At 43.4% G+C, this 19,783-nt stretch overlaps 1 protein-coding gene and 1 long non-coding RNA gene across 2 annotated transcripts in view; both read left to right on the forward strand.

Annotated features, from left to right (window-relative positions):
* Positions 1-19,443, forward strand: part of LOC133362427 (zinc finger protein 271-like) — a 33,070-nt gene extending 13,627 nt beyond the window's left edge. The window contains exons 4-5 of the mRNA XM_061581372.1: positions 5,211-6,237; positions 17,032-19,443. Coding sequence (XP_061437356.1) covers positions 5,211-6,237; positions 17,032-17,906 — 1,902 coding nt within the window. The 3' untranslated portion in view covers positions 17,907-19,443. The remainder of the gene's footprint in view (positions 1-5,210; positions 6,238-17,031) is intronic.
* On the forward strand, positions 813-5,121 carry LOC133362425 (uncharacterized). The gene is made up of 3 exons (XR_009757499.1): positions 813-872; positions 3,221-3,290; positions 5,036-5,121. It is a non-coding gene; the product is annotated as an uncharacterized LOC133362425 (long non-coding RNA).
* Positions 19,444-19,783: the final 340 nt, after the last annotated feature.

The following is a 19,783-nucleotide window of genomic DNA, read 5'->3' on the forward strand; positions in this document are numbered from 1 at the left end:
TATCTCACCCCCATCCAGACCCTGCTTTTTTTTCTGTGCGGTCTGCAACCAAATGGTCCATGGCCCATGTGCCCAGTTCTAGCCAAATGCGCCATGTATGCAAGACCACAGGTGTACCAAAAGGTATCCACGGAACTACTTGCAAGACACTCAGTGATGGCTATCCTCGATATCTTCACAGAAATACTAAGCATGGTGGATTTCAAACAATGCTCAGACCTGCCACTAACTCGCTAATGAAGGTTCACAACCGGTGGATCGTTCCCTACTGCCCTGTACACACACACAGTGTGTACACACACACACAATGTACACACACACAATAATGTCCACGTTGTTGAGCTGAGCTCACACACCCAAGGGGTCCCTGTTCAAGGGAGGGAGCGATGAAAAATGAATCTAAATCAACTTAAACTTCAACCCCGCTCTGTGACGTCACCATTCAGCATGACCTCATCGGTGTGAAACGCCAGCGGGAGGTGTTCCTCGCTAGTGACGTCACGTCACCAAGGTATTCACCCCACCCCGCCCAACGGGCCCTTGAGCGTGACGTCATCTCTGCCTGGGTCACTTCCGTTATCTGTTCAAGCACTATCCTTATTTGGGCAAAGCCACGCCCACTGACTGGTGGTTCATTAACATAATTTATTCGTGAAAGACGTCACGAGTTCGTTGGGACCTGTTCGGCACCCACGCCCATCCCTCCACGTGTGGGCCAGGCTCATTAACATAATTTATTTAAGTTACAGAGCCGCTCATTGTGGGAGGGGAGTGTCTTGTACCCCACAAGTGACGTCATGTCACCTGCTGCTGCCGCGTGACGTCACGAGGTAACGGAAAGTTGCCGCTCCGCGCGGGAACTGAAATCCGAGGTGAGAAATTCTCATCGCGGTTGTGGTGGTTGTGGTGGTGGTTGTGGTGGTGGTGGTTGTGGTGGTGGTGGTGGTGGTTGTGGTGGTGGTTGTGGTGGTTGTTTACCGAGGTAGAGCCTCGCTCTCTCTCTCGTAGGGATGTTATTTGAGTAGCAGCGAGCATGGAAGCGATGTCCAGATTGGAACTTTACAACGCGGGGCCTTGCCTCCTGCCCTCGCCTGGTCGCGTTCGCTTCAATTCTCTCGCTTAGTTTAGCAATTTCGATTTAAAGCTTCTTTCGTGACTTCCGGGTATTCATCTGCTTGGTTCTTTCGGTAAAGTCATCACGTAGAATGGAAATAATAAAATACAAATTTTTTAACAAAATAATACAAATAAAACATAACATTTTATTATGTTTTATATCACGTAGAATGGAAATAATAAAATAATAAAACTAATATTAGGTTTTATATGTTTAATGTTTTATTATTTCCATTCTACGTGACTTTACCGAAAGAACCAAGAAGATAGTTTAGCAACCTGTGAAAGAACGCGATCAGCCAGGCGATGCGTTAGTTGTGTTAACTCGAGATGTGACGCTTTCGTGACTGCAAGGATTCATACTCTTAGGTTTTTTTCGGTAAAGTCACCATGTAGGTAAAAAATGAAATAAAAATTCATAAAAGTAACAATAGAAATAAAATATGAAATAAATCACGACGTTTCGGAGGCAACACAAGTCTCCGTCATCAGGTGGCACCGTCACAGCCAGATTTGCTGCATCAAGTGAGGCGTGATTTTTTTTATTTCTATTTTTAGTTTTATTAATTTAAAATTCATTTGTTACCTGCATGTTGACTTTACCGAAACAACCTAAGAGTCTGTTAGTTGGTGTGTTGACCGACTCTCTGTGTTGCATTACATTTGAAATGTTAAGTTTGTTTGATTAAGTGTCTCTCTCTGTGTGCAGTCACCAAAGCTCCAAATCTCTCATTGACACAAGGCCGTAATTATAATGTCATAATAAATATAATATATATTAATTATAATGTTATAATAAGTATAATATGTTATAATTATAACATGTTATAATAATCATAATATGTTATAATAATTATAATAATCAAATATGCCCCTCCAATATATTGCTGTAAAATATTTGTAAATAATAATTGCGATGCTCTGTTAATAAAAACAACAATTTGCTAAACCTTGGCCACGAAATCTGGACTTGTCTTCATATAACAATGCATAGATTTCTGTTCATATGATTGCGTTGTACTTTATGAATCCCTAATCTCTGCCATTACATACTATGAAACAAGGAAAGGTAAAAAAAGAAAAAACAGCAATGTAATACAATACACTATTAGGACATTATTGTATAAAATAAAACAAATTCCATCCCATGTGCTAGTGAACTTTTACAAATATTTTAGGGAGGAAAATGCAGAAAATTAGTTTTCAATTTTAGATATTTTTCTGGGGGGGGGGACCCCAGACCCCCTGCAAGATTTGGTCCCCCCAATGTTGACTCCGTGGCTACGGCCTTGCATTGACATGCTAATTTCTCTACCCCCCCCCCCTCTCTACCCCCCCCCCTCTCTCTCTAAGGCCTCGACACAGGCGTTGTTTCTCTGTGTGTCTCTGTGTGTGTGTGTCTCTCTCTGTGTCTGTCATGTCTCTGTGTGTGTCTCTCTCTGTGTCTGTATCATCTCTCTGTGTGTCTCTGTGTCTCTGTGTCATCTCTCTCTGTGTCTATGTGTGTCTCTCTCTCTCTGTCTTTCTGTCATCTCTCTCTGCTTATGTGTCTGTCTATGTGTCTCTGTGTCTCCGTGTCTGTGTTTTGTCTCTCTCTCAAATTGAGAAATCTTTGGAAGAACGTTATCAACCTGTTGGGGTGTTGACTGTTATGTTAGCTGACTCTCTGTGTTGTATTGCATTACATTTCTAAGTTTACTAGGTTTTTTTCTCTTTCATTTGTACCTGATGATGATTGCTTGTATTGCAATTGAAACGTTGTATGCTATTTGCACACAGCGTTGGTTTTAGGTGCTTTTTGTGGAATATTTTGCTGTTTTTCCCTGGATTTTCATGTTTGCACAGTCACATAGTCACTTTAAGATGTTCTCTCGTTCATGTTTTTGTTTGTTGCGGTTGCATCCGATTCAAGAGCCGAATGGCTCACGGGGCTATACCAAATAAATGAAACTGAAACTATAATTTTATTATTTATTCTACGTGACTTTACCGAAAGGACCAAAGAGTATCTTGCTTAAGTTTTAATTTCTCTTCACCTGGCTCGCTACTTTGTAACTTTGTTTTATTTTAAATATTCGCAGTTTTTGTTTTCATTTTTTACCAGGCCACGCCCGCTTGAGCTGCTGTACCGCTCTTGTTTTCAGAAGCGACCTGCCCACAACAACAATAACAAGGTGAGGCTTGTCAACAGCGTGGTGGTGTTCACTCTGGACGCGTGGCGGTGTTCACTCTGGACGCGTGGCAGTGTTCACTCTGGACGCGTGGTGGTGTTCACTCTGGACGCGTGGCGGTGTTCACTCTGGACACGTGGCGGTGTTCACTCTAGACGCGTGGCGGTGTTCACTCTAGACGCGTGGCGGTGTTCACTCTGGACACGTGGGGGTGTTCACTCTAGACGCGTGGCGGTGTTCACTCTAGACGCGTGGCGGTGTTCACTCTAGACGCGTGGCGGTGTTCACTCTGGACACGTGGCGGTGTTCACACTGGACGCGTGGCGGTGTTCACTCTGGACGCGTGGCGGTGTTCACTCTCTGCATGTGGAGTGGGGACAACCGGGGGATCCGGAGGGAAATCCACGCGACCACAGGAAGAGAGAAAGACACACAAACTAAATATACAGCAGGCATCAGGGTTGGGATGAATCCACGACTTCCTGTATGCCAGGAGAGGTAGTTAACATCTCACCACGGGGAGCGAGAGAGACACGCAGCCTCGGCGATGCTGATTAATCCTCATTGAATTACTTTGTGGAGTCAGGAAGCATTAATAGTGAGTGGATGAAGGTGGTTAGGCATGGGTCTGGACACACCTCTTAACCATGCCAGTGTGTGACAGTGTAAAGTTTGTGTTTGCAGTTAAGTCTATTAACTCTATTGAACACGGAGGTTATACTGTATCACAACAATAGTTTGTTTTTGTTTTCCTCTGGAACTTTATAAGAATGGAAACAGTCAAGAAGTTAACACAGCACACACATGCAGCTGAAGTCAGATCTGTTCATCCCAGCATTCAAGGACATCGTGAGTCTGGCTGGCTTCACACCTCTAAGTTGCGATTGAACATTAATTTATGCATCTTTGCATAACACAAATAGTATTCTTTTCAACACCTTTTGCTATGTCAGCTAAATTTAGCTTTCATAAATACAGTGATCCCTCGTTTATCGCGGTTAATGGAGACCGGAACCCCCAGCGATAAGTGCAAATCCGCGAAGTAGGATTGGCCCCCCTAGTAATTTCCGTATATGTGTGTGTGGGTACCAGAATGTTTAAAATATGTATATTTATACTTTATATATATATATATTTTACTTAAATCTATTTAATTATAAAACCTTAATATTATACATTCACTCTCTCTCATACGATACGTATTATAGTGTTCTACACTCACCAGTTAATTTCGAACACAACACTAAGATACGCGAGACACAGTTGACAGCATGAACGAGAGTGGCGAGATACAACACGGGAATAAGCTGGGAGAGGATGCGATGATGCGCAGCCAATCAGCTCACGGGATACTGTACATCCACTCGTGCTCTCATTCGTCGATCTCGCGCCGGGAACCAATCACGTGCCTTGTCTGAAAAATCCACGATGCACTGAGGCCGCGAAACTTGAACCGCGAAGTGGCGAGGGATTACTGTATTCCTTTTGTAGCTAGACAGCCAAAATTGTGTGCTCGGAGTTTTAGGTTTAACATTCATTTTGAAGATTCGAGGGCTTCCTGGCATGTTTATGACCATTCGCCCTCTCATTGTGTGCCAGAACAGCCCGTGTGATGAATTTGGGAATCTTTTTCACGATATCATGAATATATGAATAAGTGTCGACTTCTAAGTCATGTGTTACCGTGTAAATATGCATTCCTCTGTGCATCGATACTGAGGTGGATATAACATTTTTTCTGTCTGCAGCTGTCGCTTCCTCTGCAGACTTGGTCTGATGGAGCAAAGGCACTCGGCGTGGCTCGGTGCAAAAAGGCAACAATGCGACCGGTGTGCATTCAGCACGGATCGTCCTGAACATTTGACAAGGCACCAGAAAACTCACACGGGAGAGAAACCCTTCAAGTGCAGTGTGTGTGAGAAGGCGTTTTCAGATTCATCTGCTTTTATAAAACACCAGAGAACACATACGGGAGAGAAACCCTTCAAGTGCAGTGTGTGTGGGAAGGCGTTTTCAGATTCATCTAGTCTTGTAAAACACCAGAGAACACACACGGGAGAGAAACCGTTCAAGTGCACTGTGTGTGGGAAGGCGTTTTCAGATTCATCTGCTCTTATAAAACACCAGAGAACACACACGGGAGAGAAACCCTTCAAGTGCAGTGTGTGTGGGAGGGCGTTTGCACGTTCATCTGCTCTTGTAATACACCAGAGAACACACACGGGAGAGAAACCCTTCAGGTGCAGTGTGTGTGGGAAGGCGTTTGCACATTTATATACTCTTATAATGCACCAGAGAACTCACACGGGAGAGAAACCCTTTAAGTGTAGTCTGTGTGGGAAGGTGTTTTCACAGTCATCTAATCTTGTAGCACACCAGAGAACACATACGGGAGAGAAACCCTTTAAGTGCAGTGTGTGTGGGAAGGCATTTTCACAGTCAGCTAATCTTGTAGCACACCAGAGAACACACATGGGAGAGAAACCCTTCAAGTGCAGTTTATGCGGGAAGGCGTTTGCACAGTCATCTGCTCTTGAAAGACACCAGAGAACACACACAGGAGAGAAACCCTTCAAGTGCAGTGTGTGTGGGAAGGCATTTGCATGTTCATCAGATCGTCATTTACACCAGAGAACTCACACGGGAGAGAAACCCTTTAAGTGCAGTGTGTGTGGGAAGGCGTTTTCACAGTCAGCTAATCTTGTAGCACACCAGAGAACACACACGGGAGAGAAACCCTTTAAGTGCAGTGTGTGTGGGAAGGCGTTTTCACAGTCAGCTAATCTTGTAGCACACCAGAGAACACACATGGGAGAGAAACCCTTCAAGTGCAGTTTATGCGGGAAGGCGTTTGCACAGTCATCTGCTCTTGAAAGACACCTGAGAACACACACAGGAGAGAAACCCTTCAAGTGCAGTGTGTGTGTGAAGGCGTTTGCATGTTCATCAGATCGTCATTTACACCAGAGAACACAGACGGGAGAGAAACCCTTCAAGTGCAGTGTGAGTGGGAAGGTGTTTGCACAGTCATCTGCTCTTGAAAGACACCAGAGAACACAGAAGCATCAGAAGATCCACAAGGAGTGGAGTCTGAAATCAGCTTGTGAAAGTCAAAGTGCCGCAATGATCTCATCCCTCATCAAACAAGAACCGGAAGAAAATCCCAGCTTGGACACTTTTAAAGGTGTCAAGGTGAAATATGAAGAGGTGAAGGTGAAATGTGAGAAGTGATGGTGAAGAGTGAAGAAGTGATGGTGAAGAGTGAAGAAGTGATGGTAAAATGTGAAGATGAAGAGTCAACTCCAAAATCGGACCTGCACATCGATGGAGGCAACGTGAAGCAGGAGGAGAATTCTGACTGTGAGGCAGAGCGAGGCAAGTCTCAGCAGTTTGTGGAAGTGGAGGTGTGGGTGGACTTCCTCCGAGACAATACAAAGTCAAATGGAGACCCGGTAAGTGTGTAAGCCTGAGACGATGTTGCTCCAATAGATGCACCTTTGTCACAGGCTATTAATGACAAGAATGAAGTTGAACACTCAATTCCTAGGTTCAACTTGCAGAGTAAGAGTGGCAAGTCTGTGTGGACCTGTGTGTTGGGTAGATCTCTAACCAGGAGCGAGAGCCAATAAGCTCCCAAGCATTCGCCATGTTATCAATTGCATTTATATGGTGCTTGCTTAATCGCCTCGGCAACTCGGGAGTTTTGTATCGTATCTCGTTTCAAACACTCGAAGAGCATCCCCAAGTAGCAGCTGCCCCTGTGTGGCACAAGGTGGTGGCTCTGCACCGGTCTGCATGTGGACAAGAGCCTGTCAGTCGGGGGCGATGGTTGATGTGGCATCTTAGTTGTGGAGTTTGTAGGTAATGTTTAGAATTTCATCAATTTTGACCCAGATGCCAGCATGCAATGGCCTACTCGTTTTGAATGGTGCATTAGTATGTTGTACATACACTGTTAAGCAGACGGTGCGTATTTTTTTAATTAGCTTCTTGTTATTAGGATGTAACCTAATACAGTATATTTCAGTGCAGTAATTCAATTTTGTTAATATGCCTGTCAATAATTTAGAATGAATACTTGTATGATGGTGTGCGTACATGTACCATTTTGTCTATAAGGGTCAAACATTGAATAAGTGATGTTAGGACAAAGTGTGTGTTTTGCAAGTAACCTGTACAGATCACTCAGGTGAGACTCATAGTTCTTGTGCTACAGGTCAAAGGGTACTTTTGTGTTTTGAGGAAGCGTCTGCCTCTGGAGCAACTCATTGTCTTTGAAATAGGGAGCACACTCGGATCATTCATCAGTTACAAGGCATACCACTCAAAAGTTACACGTAGTGGAGATACATTCTCAACAACACGAATTAAAATGTTGTATTACGTGTTGACGTAGATGTTGTCGAATTAGGACAAGAAATGGTCTTTGCTGATTAACGTCTGGATGTGCACAACCATGGGTTGAAGCAAGCCTGACCGCCTGCGGTGCCCCTCAATCATTTACGGCCTTGGGCCAGGAAAGTCACGAAAAAAATTGTCCACGAACGACGCATTCACGCAAGCACCCGATGCTCCCTTTTGAAGTTTTAATATGAAACAACTTTGAATTGTATATTGTTTTGCATTTGATATTTGTATTTCATTAAAAGCTGACATCATTTTACATCTGGAAGACTTCATTGAAAACGACATTTCGTGTGAATTTTCTCTAGTCGTTAAGTAGATGGCCTTACCGGGGTTCGGTTCGATGCGGACTTTCACCTGGTTGGGATCGCGGGGTGGAGATAAGGCGACACAGAGCTGGCCGTGCCAGAAGACCGCCGTCTGCAGATCAATTCCAACGCGATCGAACATCTGTCGCTGCTCCTCCGTCATTCATGCAGGGGTGTTGTATATGCTGGATTATGCAATTTTGATGAAAATAATAAAAAATAAAAAAAAATTCCGAAAAATGCGCAAATATGCATAAATTATGATAATGCATGTAATTATATGCATACATTATGATAATCACGGAGATAATCGTAGTAATTTATGCGGATGCTTGCGATTATGTTAATGTGTGCAGTTGTGATAATTAAGCTTAGCTTCGTTTATCCAGTGTTATATCAATCAGGATAACACGATTATCATCGATTAAACGTTTACTGATTATCCTAGTGTGTGTTATATTTTAGGTCTCCAGTTTCAGATCTCATCACAGGCTACAGTTCTCAAGAATAAGACAGTTTTGCATGGACTTGGAAGGAACACTCGTTATGCTTCTGTGATAACAATTTTATTCTAAACAAACACGTGACATCCTATCATGCAGGTCAAACATGCGTCAATAATTCATTTGCGAGACTATGCATTTAACTAAATTGAATAACCAAACTCTTATGCATTTGCGAGATTATGCATTCGACTAATATGAATAACTAAAACTCTTATGCAATTACGAGATTATGCATTTGACTAAAATGAATGAATAAACACTTATGCATTTGCGAGACTATGCATTTAACTAAATTGAATAACCAAACTCTTATGCATTTGCGAGATTATGCATTCGACTAATATGAATAACTAAAACTCTTATGCAATTACGAGATTATGCATTTGACTAAAATGAATGAATAAACACTTATGCATTTGCGAGACTATGCATTTGACTAAAATGAATGAATAAACACTTATGCATTTGCGAGAATATGCATTTAACTAAATTGAATAACTCAAAACTCTTATGCATTTGCGAGATTATGCATTAACTAATATGAATGAATAAACACTTATGCATTTGCGACATTATGCATTTAACGAACTGAATGACTAAAAACCCTCCTAACAATCGTAACCTCTACCTTTCCACCAGACATCTCATTAGTTCGCCCATGTATCGATCACAATCGGCGACTGGCCGAGTTTGAAAACAAGCATGACACACTTCCTATGGCGGTAATAAAAAGCACTTATTGTATCCCAGAGGCGAAAGTATATGTCAATAGATTCATCGGCAAGTATAAAATATTTTTAACGGAATGTTTGATATAATGGTGGGTGAGGGCGTGTATGTGGGAGAGCGAATCTGGCTCTGTTTTAATTAATGCTTCGGCGAGACTCTATGACAAAGGAAACTGGTTTGACAAGATATTCTCTCTCTGTGTACGGTCGATTCGTAATGAGGATTTCGAGAGGTTGAGTTTGCCTCGACGAGTCTATTGATCGCCTATGTGATGAGCGGAACAAGGGAAAGGCACGGAAAACAACCTCACTCTTATAACCGACGGACTCTTAATCACTCGATGGGCCACGATTCCTCATGGCCAGCTGATGGTTCATGTAGTTGATAATCAGTCTTCCGATAATTGTGTAGGGTTGATATGATGGTAAGGACGAAATAGATAGTCTCAAAGGGGGGTGGGCGTCGACGCGAGCGCATGTGAGCCTACGTGAGGGAAGTTGTGGGTACGAACGACTTTCGGAGAAGGGCCCTCTGGCTGACGCAGCTGCGGTGATCGGCTGCTTCAGACTCCTCCCTCGGCTGAGCCCGTACGAAGATTGACGGCGCGGCTGCGCTCGTTTGCGTGGTCAGGGGAGCACGTGTGTGGTGGCGGCAAGGGAACTGGCTCGTTCACTCTTGTGCGGCAGGCGAGCACCTCGGCGATGCACGTCAAGGCGATGCACGTCAAGGCGACGCACGTCGCCACCCCACGAGCCTCGTCCTTCTGGATGACGAGAGCTTCTTCGTTGGCGGCGACGAGGAGAGATGGCTGTCGCCCTGGAGATCTCTGGTGGGGCATTAGCCCGGAGACGAGATGAGATGTAGGCCGGAGCTCGTGAAGATCTGTGGTGGAGCCGAAGCCCTGGCGACGAGATGGGGCCCAGAGCCCCCTGACGATCTGCTTTGGATGGATTTTTCTTCGGCTTATATTGGGAAATTCCACTCAGTTTCCCGAGTTGTTCAAAAGGCTGTGTCATAAAACATTCCTGTGGGGGTGAACCATCTGCGTCCGTGTGTGTGTCGTATGCGTGTCCGTCCGTGTGTTTCACGTGCGTTTGTCCGTGTGTTTATTAGCTTTGAAGACACAGCTGTGTAATCATTCTGAAAGGGGGGGGGGGGGGGGGGGGCCTCGCGACGGCGCCACCTAAGTTATTCATTAACCAGACCGATGATTCGCGTCGAGTTATATATAAAAAAAAATATTCGAATCCATGTTTTTGTTACTGAATAATATTTGTCGCGAAAACCTACGCGTTAAGCGAGCTTAATTATTTCCTCCCTTGCTCGGGGATCATATCTTTTGTCTCACACAGCTTAAGTTGTTTTGGTTTGGAAGTTGAAATGCGACTTATTTCCATTATGCCCAAGTTATGCTGAAACCGTGTTCACGATGTTTCATCGTGACCCGATCTCCCATGGAAATGTTATTTGCTTGCGTGGGCAATTTTTGCTGTTCGTGTTGCGGGGAGACAAAGACGGTTGTTTCCACGGTGGAAGCACCCGGCGCATGCGCTTATTTATTTATTTATTTGAAGGCGTGTGTTAATTTCCTTTGAGCCATTGCCCCAACCTTTATGGGTGTCATTTCCTGGCTTTGTGCCTGCGTGTGGAGATCCTCTCGGAAAGACAAAGACGGCCGTGTTGCTCGCTTCTCATGGGGTGTTGCGTTTGGTTAATTTTGAGAGGCCTTCTCCGCCCTTAGCTCCTCTAGGATATCCACTTTAATTCCGTACTTATTATTTGACTTCTTGTGATTATTTAATCTGATATCCCGGCTAGGAATTTTGTTTTGGAGCGACCCAAGCCATAATTATTCTTTGATGCTTCGGCCCGGCCACGTAGAAATTATTTACGGTAAATAATGTCCGTATTTAATTAACAATGATGGGTCGCGATTCTGGTGCAGACTGTAGTCTGATTTCCAATTGGAGTGAGGATAGATTCTGTTTGCTTAATCTTCATGGCTAAGTTGGTAACTTTGTGTATCTAACATGGTTCAAAGACCCGTCTGTGCTTTTTGTCGTCAATGCTGTTTCTTTGTTAAGAATATAATTATCTCTTCCTCCGTGGTGCCTGGTTTTGTAACGAAAGGGTGTCATTCTAACCCCCCCCCCCCCGCCTGCAATTCTCCCCTCTCTTGTTGTGTGAAATTCGGGGAGTTTTTATGACCTTGATTGCCCTCTTTCATGCCCTCTTTCCTTTGAAATGAGGTATGCGCGCATCTGTGGAAGTGTGGGGGCGTGTTCGTTCCACGTTGCCCCGTGTCTATTAAAAAACGATATTATATATGTTGGCAGAATAATTCCTAAAAAAATAATATAAAAAAAATAAAAAGGGGGTATATACACAACAGGGGGCACGTAGGTTTGCAGCGCCTCCTGCATGAAAACGAATTAAAGTGCAGGGTTCATAACGGATGAAGTTGTGTGCCTATATAAGAGTACTCGCGGGAAGTACCGGGCGTGAAATTTCCCACTTTTTTACGTAATATATAGGATACTAAGGCTAAGCACACCCGAGGATTGCACTTTTGTTGAAAAATTATGTTGCAAATATTTGGCCATTATTGGTCAAAAACGGCATAGGTTAGTATGCTGATTTTATATATTGGGATGTGCACATTTAATCATAAAATGTTCCACTTTTAATCTAATACATAGCATACTAAGGGTAAATACAATTGATGAATTAACTTTTTTTTTTTAAAGAAAGCTATGAAAATTTTGCTTATTTTGGTTAAAACCGGCATAAGTATGACGATTTTATTTTTGGGGCGTGAAAATTTAATCGTGAAATTTCCCACTTTTAAAGTAATATAGAGCATACTAATGCTTAACAAAATGGAGGAATTCACTTTTTCTTGGAAAATCTAGCTATGAAAATGTAGCAAATTTTGGCCAAGAACGGCCTTGGTAAAGTATGCCGATTTGATCTTTTTACTTCAAATTTCATGGTCAAATTTCCACCTTTTAATGTAATATATAGGCTAGTCAGTCTAAACACAACCAAGGAATGCACTTTTTGTTAAAAAATACAGCCGTAAAAATTCGTTCAATTTTAGCCAAAAACGGCAGTTTTTTTCTGTCAACAAACTTGAACTCTGACCCCTCTCTCTGACGTCACCGCTCAGCGTGACCTCATCGGCATCAAACGCCAGGGGGAGGTGTACCCCGCAAGTGACGTCATGTCACCTGCTGCCGCGTGACGTCGCGAGGGACCAGGAAGTTGCCGCTCCGCCCGTGAACTGAAATCCGAGGTGAGAAATTATCATCGCGGTTGTTGTGGTGGATGTGGTGGTGGATGTGGTGGTGGATGTGGTGGTGGATGTGGTTGTGGTGGTGGTTGTGGTTGTTGTTTACCGAGGTAGAGCCTCGCTCTCGTAGGGATGTCAATTGAGTAGCAGCGAGCATGGAAGCGATGTCCACGTTTAAACTTTACAACGCGGGGCCTTGCCTCCTGCCCTCGCCTGGTCGCGTTCGCTTCAATTCTCTCGCTTAGTTTAGCGACCTGTGTAAGAACGCGATCAGCCAGGCGATGCGTTAGTTGTGTGTTGACCGACTCTCTGTGTTGCATTGCATTTCTAAATTTGACTAAGTTTGATTAAGTGTCTCTCTCTGTGTGCAGTCACCAAACCTCCAAATCTCTCATTGACACAAGGCCGTAGTTATAATATGGTATAATAAGTATAATATTATGTTATAATTCTAATATGTTATAATAATTAAAATACTCAAATATGCCCCTCCAATATATTGCTGTAAAAATCTTTAAAAATAATAATTGCGATGCTCTGTTAATAAAAATAACAATTTGCTAAACCTTGGCCGCAAAATCTGGACTTGTCTTCATATAACAATGCATAGATTTCTGTTTACATGATTGTGTTGTACTTTATGAATCGCTAATCTCTGCCATTACACACTATGAAACAAGGAAAGGTAAAAAAGAAAAAACAGAGCAATGTAATACAATACACTATTAGACATTATGGTATCAAATAAAAAAAATCCATCCCATGTGTTAGTGAACTTTTACAAATATTTTTGGGAGGAAATGGCAGGAAATGAGTTTTCAAATTTAGATATTTTTCTGGGGGGGGGACCCCAGACCCCCTGGAAGATTTGGTCCCCCCCAATGATGACTCCATTGCTACGGCCTTGCATTGACGTGCTAATTTCTCTACCCCCCCCTCTCTCTACCCCCCCCCCTCTCTTTCTACCCCCCCCCCTCTCTGCCCCTCTCTCTATTTAAGGCCTCGACACAGGCGTTGTTTCTCTGTGTGCTTGTGTGTCTCTCTCTGTCTCTGTGTCATCTCTCTGTGTCTATGTGTGTGTGTCTCTGTGTGTCTGTGTCATCTCTCTGTGTGTCTACAGTGAGGGAAAAGAGTATTTGATCCCCTGCTGATTTTGTACGTTTTCCCACTGACAAAGAAATGATCAGTCTATAATTTTAATTGTAGGTTTATTTGAACAGTGAGAGACAGATTAACAACAACAAAAATCCAAAAAAACGCATGTCAAAATGTTATAAATTGACTTGCATTTTAATGAGGGAAATAAGTATTTGACCCCTCTGCAAAACATGACTTAGTACTTGGTGGCAAAACCCTTGTTGGCAATCACAGAGTTCAGACGTTTCTTGTAGTTGGCCACCAGGTTTGCACACATTTCAGGAGGGATTTTGTCCCACTCCTCTTTGCAGATCTTCTCCAAGTCATTAAGGTTTCGAGGCTGACGTTTGGCAACTCGAACCTTCAGCTCCCTCCACAAATTTTCTATGGGATTAAGGTCTGGAGACTGGCTAGGCCACTCCAGGACCTTAATGTGCTTCTTCTTGAGCCACTCATTTGTTGCCTTGGCCGTGTGTTTTGGGTCATTGTCATGCTGGAATACCCATCCACGACCTATTTTCAATGCCCTGGCTGAGGGAAGGAGGTTCTCACCCAAGATTTAACAGTACATGGCCCCGTCCATCGTCCCTTTGATGCGGTGAAGTTGTCCTGTCCCTTTAGCAGAAAAACACCCCCAAAGCATAATGTTTCCACCTCCATGTTTGACGGTGGGGATGGTGTTCTTGGGGCCATAGGCAGCATTCCTCTTCCAAACACGGCGAGTTGAGTTGATGCCAAAGAGCTCCATTTTGGTCTCATCTGACCACAACACTTTCACCCAGTTGTCCTCTGAATCATTCAGATGTTCATTGGCAAACTTCACATGGGCATGTAAATGTGCTTTCTTGAGCAGGGGGACCTTGCAGGCGCTGCAGAATTTCAGTCCTTCACGGCGTAGTGTGTTACCAACTGTTTTCTTGGTGACTATAGTCTCAGCTGCCTTGAGATCATTGACAACATCCTCCCGTGTAGTTCTGGGCTGATTCCTCACCGTTCTCATGATCATTGCAACTCCACGAGGTGAGATCTTGCATGGAGCCCCAGGCCGAGTGAGATTGACAGTTCTTTTGTGTTTCTTCCATTTGCGAATAATCGCACCAACTGTTGTCACCTTATCGCCAAGCTGCTTGGCGATGGTCTTGTAGCCCATTCCAGCCTTGTGCAGGTCTACAATCTTGTCCCTGACATCCTTGGAGAGCTCTTTGGTCTTGGCCATGGTGGAGAGTTTGGAATATGATTGATTGATTGCTTCTGTGAACAGGTGTCTTTTATACAGGTAACAAGCTGATATTAGGAGCACTCCCTTTAAGAGTGTGCTCCTAATCTCAGCTCGTTACCTGTATAAAAAACACCTGGGAGCCAGAAATCATTCTGATTGAGAGGGGGTGAAATACTTATTTCCCTCATTAAAATGCAAATCAATTTATACCATTTTTGGCATGCGTTTTTCTGGATTTTTGTTGTTATTCTGTCTCTCACTGTTCAAATAAACCTACCATTAAAATTATAGACTGATCATTTTTTTGTCAGTGGGCAAACGTACAAAATCAGCACTGTATGTGTGTCTCTCTTTGTGTGTCTCTGTGTCATCTCTCTCTGTGTGTCTATGTGTGTGTCTCTCTCTCTGTGTCTTTGTGTCATCTCTCTCTGCTTATGTGTCTATGTGTCTCCGTGTCTGTGTTTTGTCTCTCTCTCAAATTGAGCAATCTTTGGAAGAACGTTATCAACCAGTTGGGGTGTTGACTGTTATGTTAGCTGACTCTCTGTGTTGTATTGCATTACATTTCTAAGTTTACTAGGTTTTTTTTCTCTTTCATTTGTACCTGATGATGATTGCTTATGTTGCAATCGAAACGTCGTATGCTATTTGCACACAGCGTTGGTTTTAGGTGCTTTTTGTGGAATATTTTGCTGTTTTTCCCTGGATTTTCATGTTTGCACATTCACATAGTCACTTTAAGATGTTTTCTCGTTCATGTTTTTGTTTTTTGCGGTTGCATCCGATTCAAGAGCCGAATGGCTCACGGGGCTATACCAAATAAATGAAACTGAAACTATTATGTAATTTATTTATTTATTCTACGTGACTTTACGGAAAGAACCAAAGAGTATCTTGCTTAAGTTTTCATTTCTCTTCACCTGGCTCGCTACTTTGTAACTTTGTTTTATGTGAAATATTCACAGTTTTTTTTTCATTTTTTACCAGGCCACGCCCGCTTGAGCTGCTGTACCGCTCTTGTTTTCAGAAGCGACATGCTCACAACAACAACAACAAGGTGAGGCTTGTCAACAGCGTGGCGGTGTTCACTCTGGACGCGTGGCGGTGTTCACTCTGGACACGTGGCGGTGTTCACTCTAGACGCGTGGCGGTGTTCACTCTCTGCATGTGGAGTGGGGACAACCGGGGGATCCGGAGGGAAATCCACGCGACCACGGGAAGAGAGAAAGACACACAAACTAAAAATATACAGCAGGCGTCAGGGTTGGGATGAACCCACGACTTCCTGTATGCCAGGAGAGGTAGTTAACATCTCACCATGGGGAGCGAGAGAGACACGCAGCCTCGGCAGTGTTGATTAATCCTCATTGAATTACTTTGTGGAGTCAGGAAGCTTTAATAGTGAGCGGATGAAGGTGGCTAGGCATGGGTCTGGACACACCTCTTAACCATGCCAGTGTGTGACAGTGTAAAGTTTGTGTTTGCAGTTAAGTCTATTAACTCTATTGAACACGGAGGTTATATCACAACAATAGTTTGTTTTTGTTTTCCTCTGGAACTTTATAAGAATGGAAACAGTCAAGAAGTTAACACAGCACACACATGCAGCTGAAGTCAGATCTGTTCATTCCAGCGTGCAAGGACATCGTGAGCCTGACTGGCTTCACACCTTTAAGTTGCGATTGAACATTAATTTATGCATTTTTGCATAACAAAAATTTTATTATTTTCAACACCCTTTACTATGTCAGCTGAATTTAGCTTTCATAAATATTCCTTTTGAAGCCAGACAGCCGAAATTGTGTACTCTGAGTTTTGGGTTAACATTCATTTTGAAGATACGAGGGCTTCCAGGCACGGTTATAACCATTTGCTCTCATTGTGTGCCATAACAGCCCGTGTGATGAATTTGGGAAACTTTTTCACTATATCATGAATATATGAATAAGTGTCGACTTCTAAGTCATGTGTTACCGTGTAAATATGCATTCCTCTGTGCATCGATACTGACGTGGATATAACTTTTTTTCTGTCTGCAGCTGTCGCTTCCTCTGCAGAATTGGTCTGATGGAGCAAAGGCACTCGGCGCGGCTCGGTGCAAAAAGGCATCAATGCGACCGGTGTGCATACAGCACGGATTATATTAGACATTTGACACAGCACCAGAGAACTCACACAGGAGAGAAACCCTTCAAGTGCAGTGTGTGTGGGAAGGCGTTTTCAGATTCATCTACTCGTGTAATACACCAGAGAACACACACGGGAGAGAAACCCTTCAAGTGCAGAGTGTGTGGGAAGGCGTTTGCATGTTCATCTAATCTTGTAAAACACCAGAGAATGCACACGGGAGAGAAACCCTTCAAGTGCAGAGTGTGTGGGAAGGCGTTTGCAGAGTCATCTACTCTTGTAATACACCAGAGAACACACACGGGAGAGAAACACTTCAAGTGCAGTGTGTGTGGGAGGGCGTTTGCACGTTCATCTACTCTTGTAATACACCAGAGAACACACACGGGAGAGAAACCCTTCAGGTGCACTCTGTGCGGGACGGCATTTGCACGTAAACAAAATCTTCAAGTACACCAGAGAACACACACGGGAGAGAAACCCTTCAAGTGCAGTGTGTGCGGGAAGGTGTTTGCACAGTCATCAAATCTTCAAAGACACCAGAGAACACACAAGCATCAGAAGATCCACAAGGAGTGGAGTCTGAAATCAGCTTGCGAAAGTCAAAGTGCCGCAATGAGCCCATCCCTCATCAAACAAAAACCGGAAGACAATTCCAGCTTGAACGATTTTAAAGGTATCGAGGTGAAACATGAAGAGGTGAAGGTGAAATGTGAAGAAGTGATGGTGAAGAGCGAAGAAGTGAAGGTAAAATGTGAAGATGAAGAGTCAACTCCAAAATCGGACCTTCACATCGATGGAGGCAACGTGAAGCAGGAGGAGAATTCTGACTGTGAGGCAGAGCGAGGCAACTCCCAGCAGTTTGTGGAAGTGGAGGTGTGGGTGGACTTCCTCTGAGACAGTACAAAGTCAAATGGAGACCCGGTAGATGTATAAGCTTGAGACGATGTCGCTCTAAGTTATGCACTTTTGTCACAGGCCTTTAATGACAAGAATGTGAAGTTGAACACTCAGTTCCGAGGTTCAACCTGCAGGGTAAGAGCAGCCAGTTCTTGTAGACCTGTGTGTTGGGTAGATCTCTAACCAGGAGCGGGAGCCAATAAGCTCCCAAGCATTCACTATGTTATCAATTGTATTTATATGGTGCTTGCTTAATCGCCCCGGCAATTCGGAGTTTTGTATCGTATCTCGTCTCAACCACTCGAAGAGCATCCCCAAGTAGCAGCTGCCCCTGTGTGGCACAAGGTGGTGGCCCTGCACCGGCCTACATGTGGACAAGAGCCTGTCAGTAGGGGGCGATGGTTGATGTGGCATCTCAGTTGTGGAGTTTGTAATGTTTAGAATTTGATCAATTTTGACCCAGACGCCAGCATGCAATGGCCGACTCGTTTTGAATGACACAATAGTATGTTGTACATACACTGTTAAGCAGACGGTGGTATAATTTAAAATAGCTACTTGTTAATATGATGTAACCTGATGCAGCATATTTCAGTGCGTACATGTAACATTTTGTCTATAAGGGTCAAACATTGAATAAGTCATGTTAGGACACAGTGTGTGTTTTGAAGTAACCTGTACAGGATCACTCAGGTGAGACTCCTTCGTGTGATACAGGTCAAAGGGTATTTTTGTGTTTTGAGGAAGCGTCTGCCTCTGGAGCAACTCATTGTCTTTGAAATAGGGAGCACACTCGGATCATTCATCAGTTACAAGGCATACCACTCAAAAGTTACACGTAGTGGAGATACATTCTCAACAACACGAATTAAAATGTTGTATTACGTGTTGACGTAGATGTTGTCGAATTAGGACAAGAAATGGTCTTTGCTGATTAACGTCTGGATGTTCACAACCATAGGTTGAAGCAAGCCTGACCGCCTGCGGTGCCCCTCAATCATTTACGGCCTTGGGCCAGGAAAGTCACGAAAAAAATTCACACGAACGACGCATTCACGCAAGCACCCGATGCTCCGTTTAGAAGTTTTAAAATGAAACAACTTTGAATTGTATTATTTTTGAATTAGATAATCGTATTTCTTCATTAAAGCTTATGTCATTTTACATCTGGAAGACTTAATTGAAAACAACATTTCGTGTGAAATTTCTCTAGTCGTGAGGTAAATGGCCTTACCGGGGTTCGGTTCAATGCGGACTTTCACCTGGTTGGGATCGCGGGGTGGAGATAAGGTGACATAGAGCTGGCCGTGCCAGAAGACCGCCGTCTGCAGATCGATTCCAACGCGATTGAATGTCTGTTCCTGCTCCTCCGTCGTTCATGTAGGGGGCGAGTAGGTTTGCAGCGCCTCCTGCATGAAAACGAAGGAAAGTGCAGGGTTCATAACGGATGAAGTTGTGTGCTTATATAAGAGTACTCGCGGGAAGTACCGGGCGTGAAATTTCCCACTTTTTAACGTAATATATAGGATACTAAGGCTAAGCACACCCGAGGATTGCACTTTTGTTGAAAAATTATGTTGCAAATATTTGGCCATTATTGGTCAAAAACGGCATAGGTTAGTATGCCGATTTTCTATATTGGGATGTGAGCATTTCATCATAAAATGTTCCACTTTTAATTTAATACATAGCATACTAAGAGAAAATATAAAATTGATGAATTAACTTTTTGTTGAAAAAGCTATGAAAATTTGGCTAATTTTGGTTAACACCGGCATAAGTAAGTATCCCCGATTTTATTTTTGGGACGTGAAATTTTAATCGTGAAATTTTCCACTTTTAAAGTAATATAGAGCATACTAACAAAATGGAGG

Source organism: Lethenteron reissneri, unplaced genomic scaffold (assembly GCF_015708825.2).
Source record: "Lethenteron reissneri isolate LAM-NWPU_2019-01 unplaced genomic scaffold, ASM1570882v1 scaffold_147, whole genome shotgun sequence".
NCBI classification, from domain to species: domain Eukaryota; kingdom Metazoa; phylum Chordata; class Hyperoartia; order Petromyzontiformes; family Petromyzontidae; genus Lethenteron; species Lethenteron reissneri.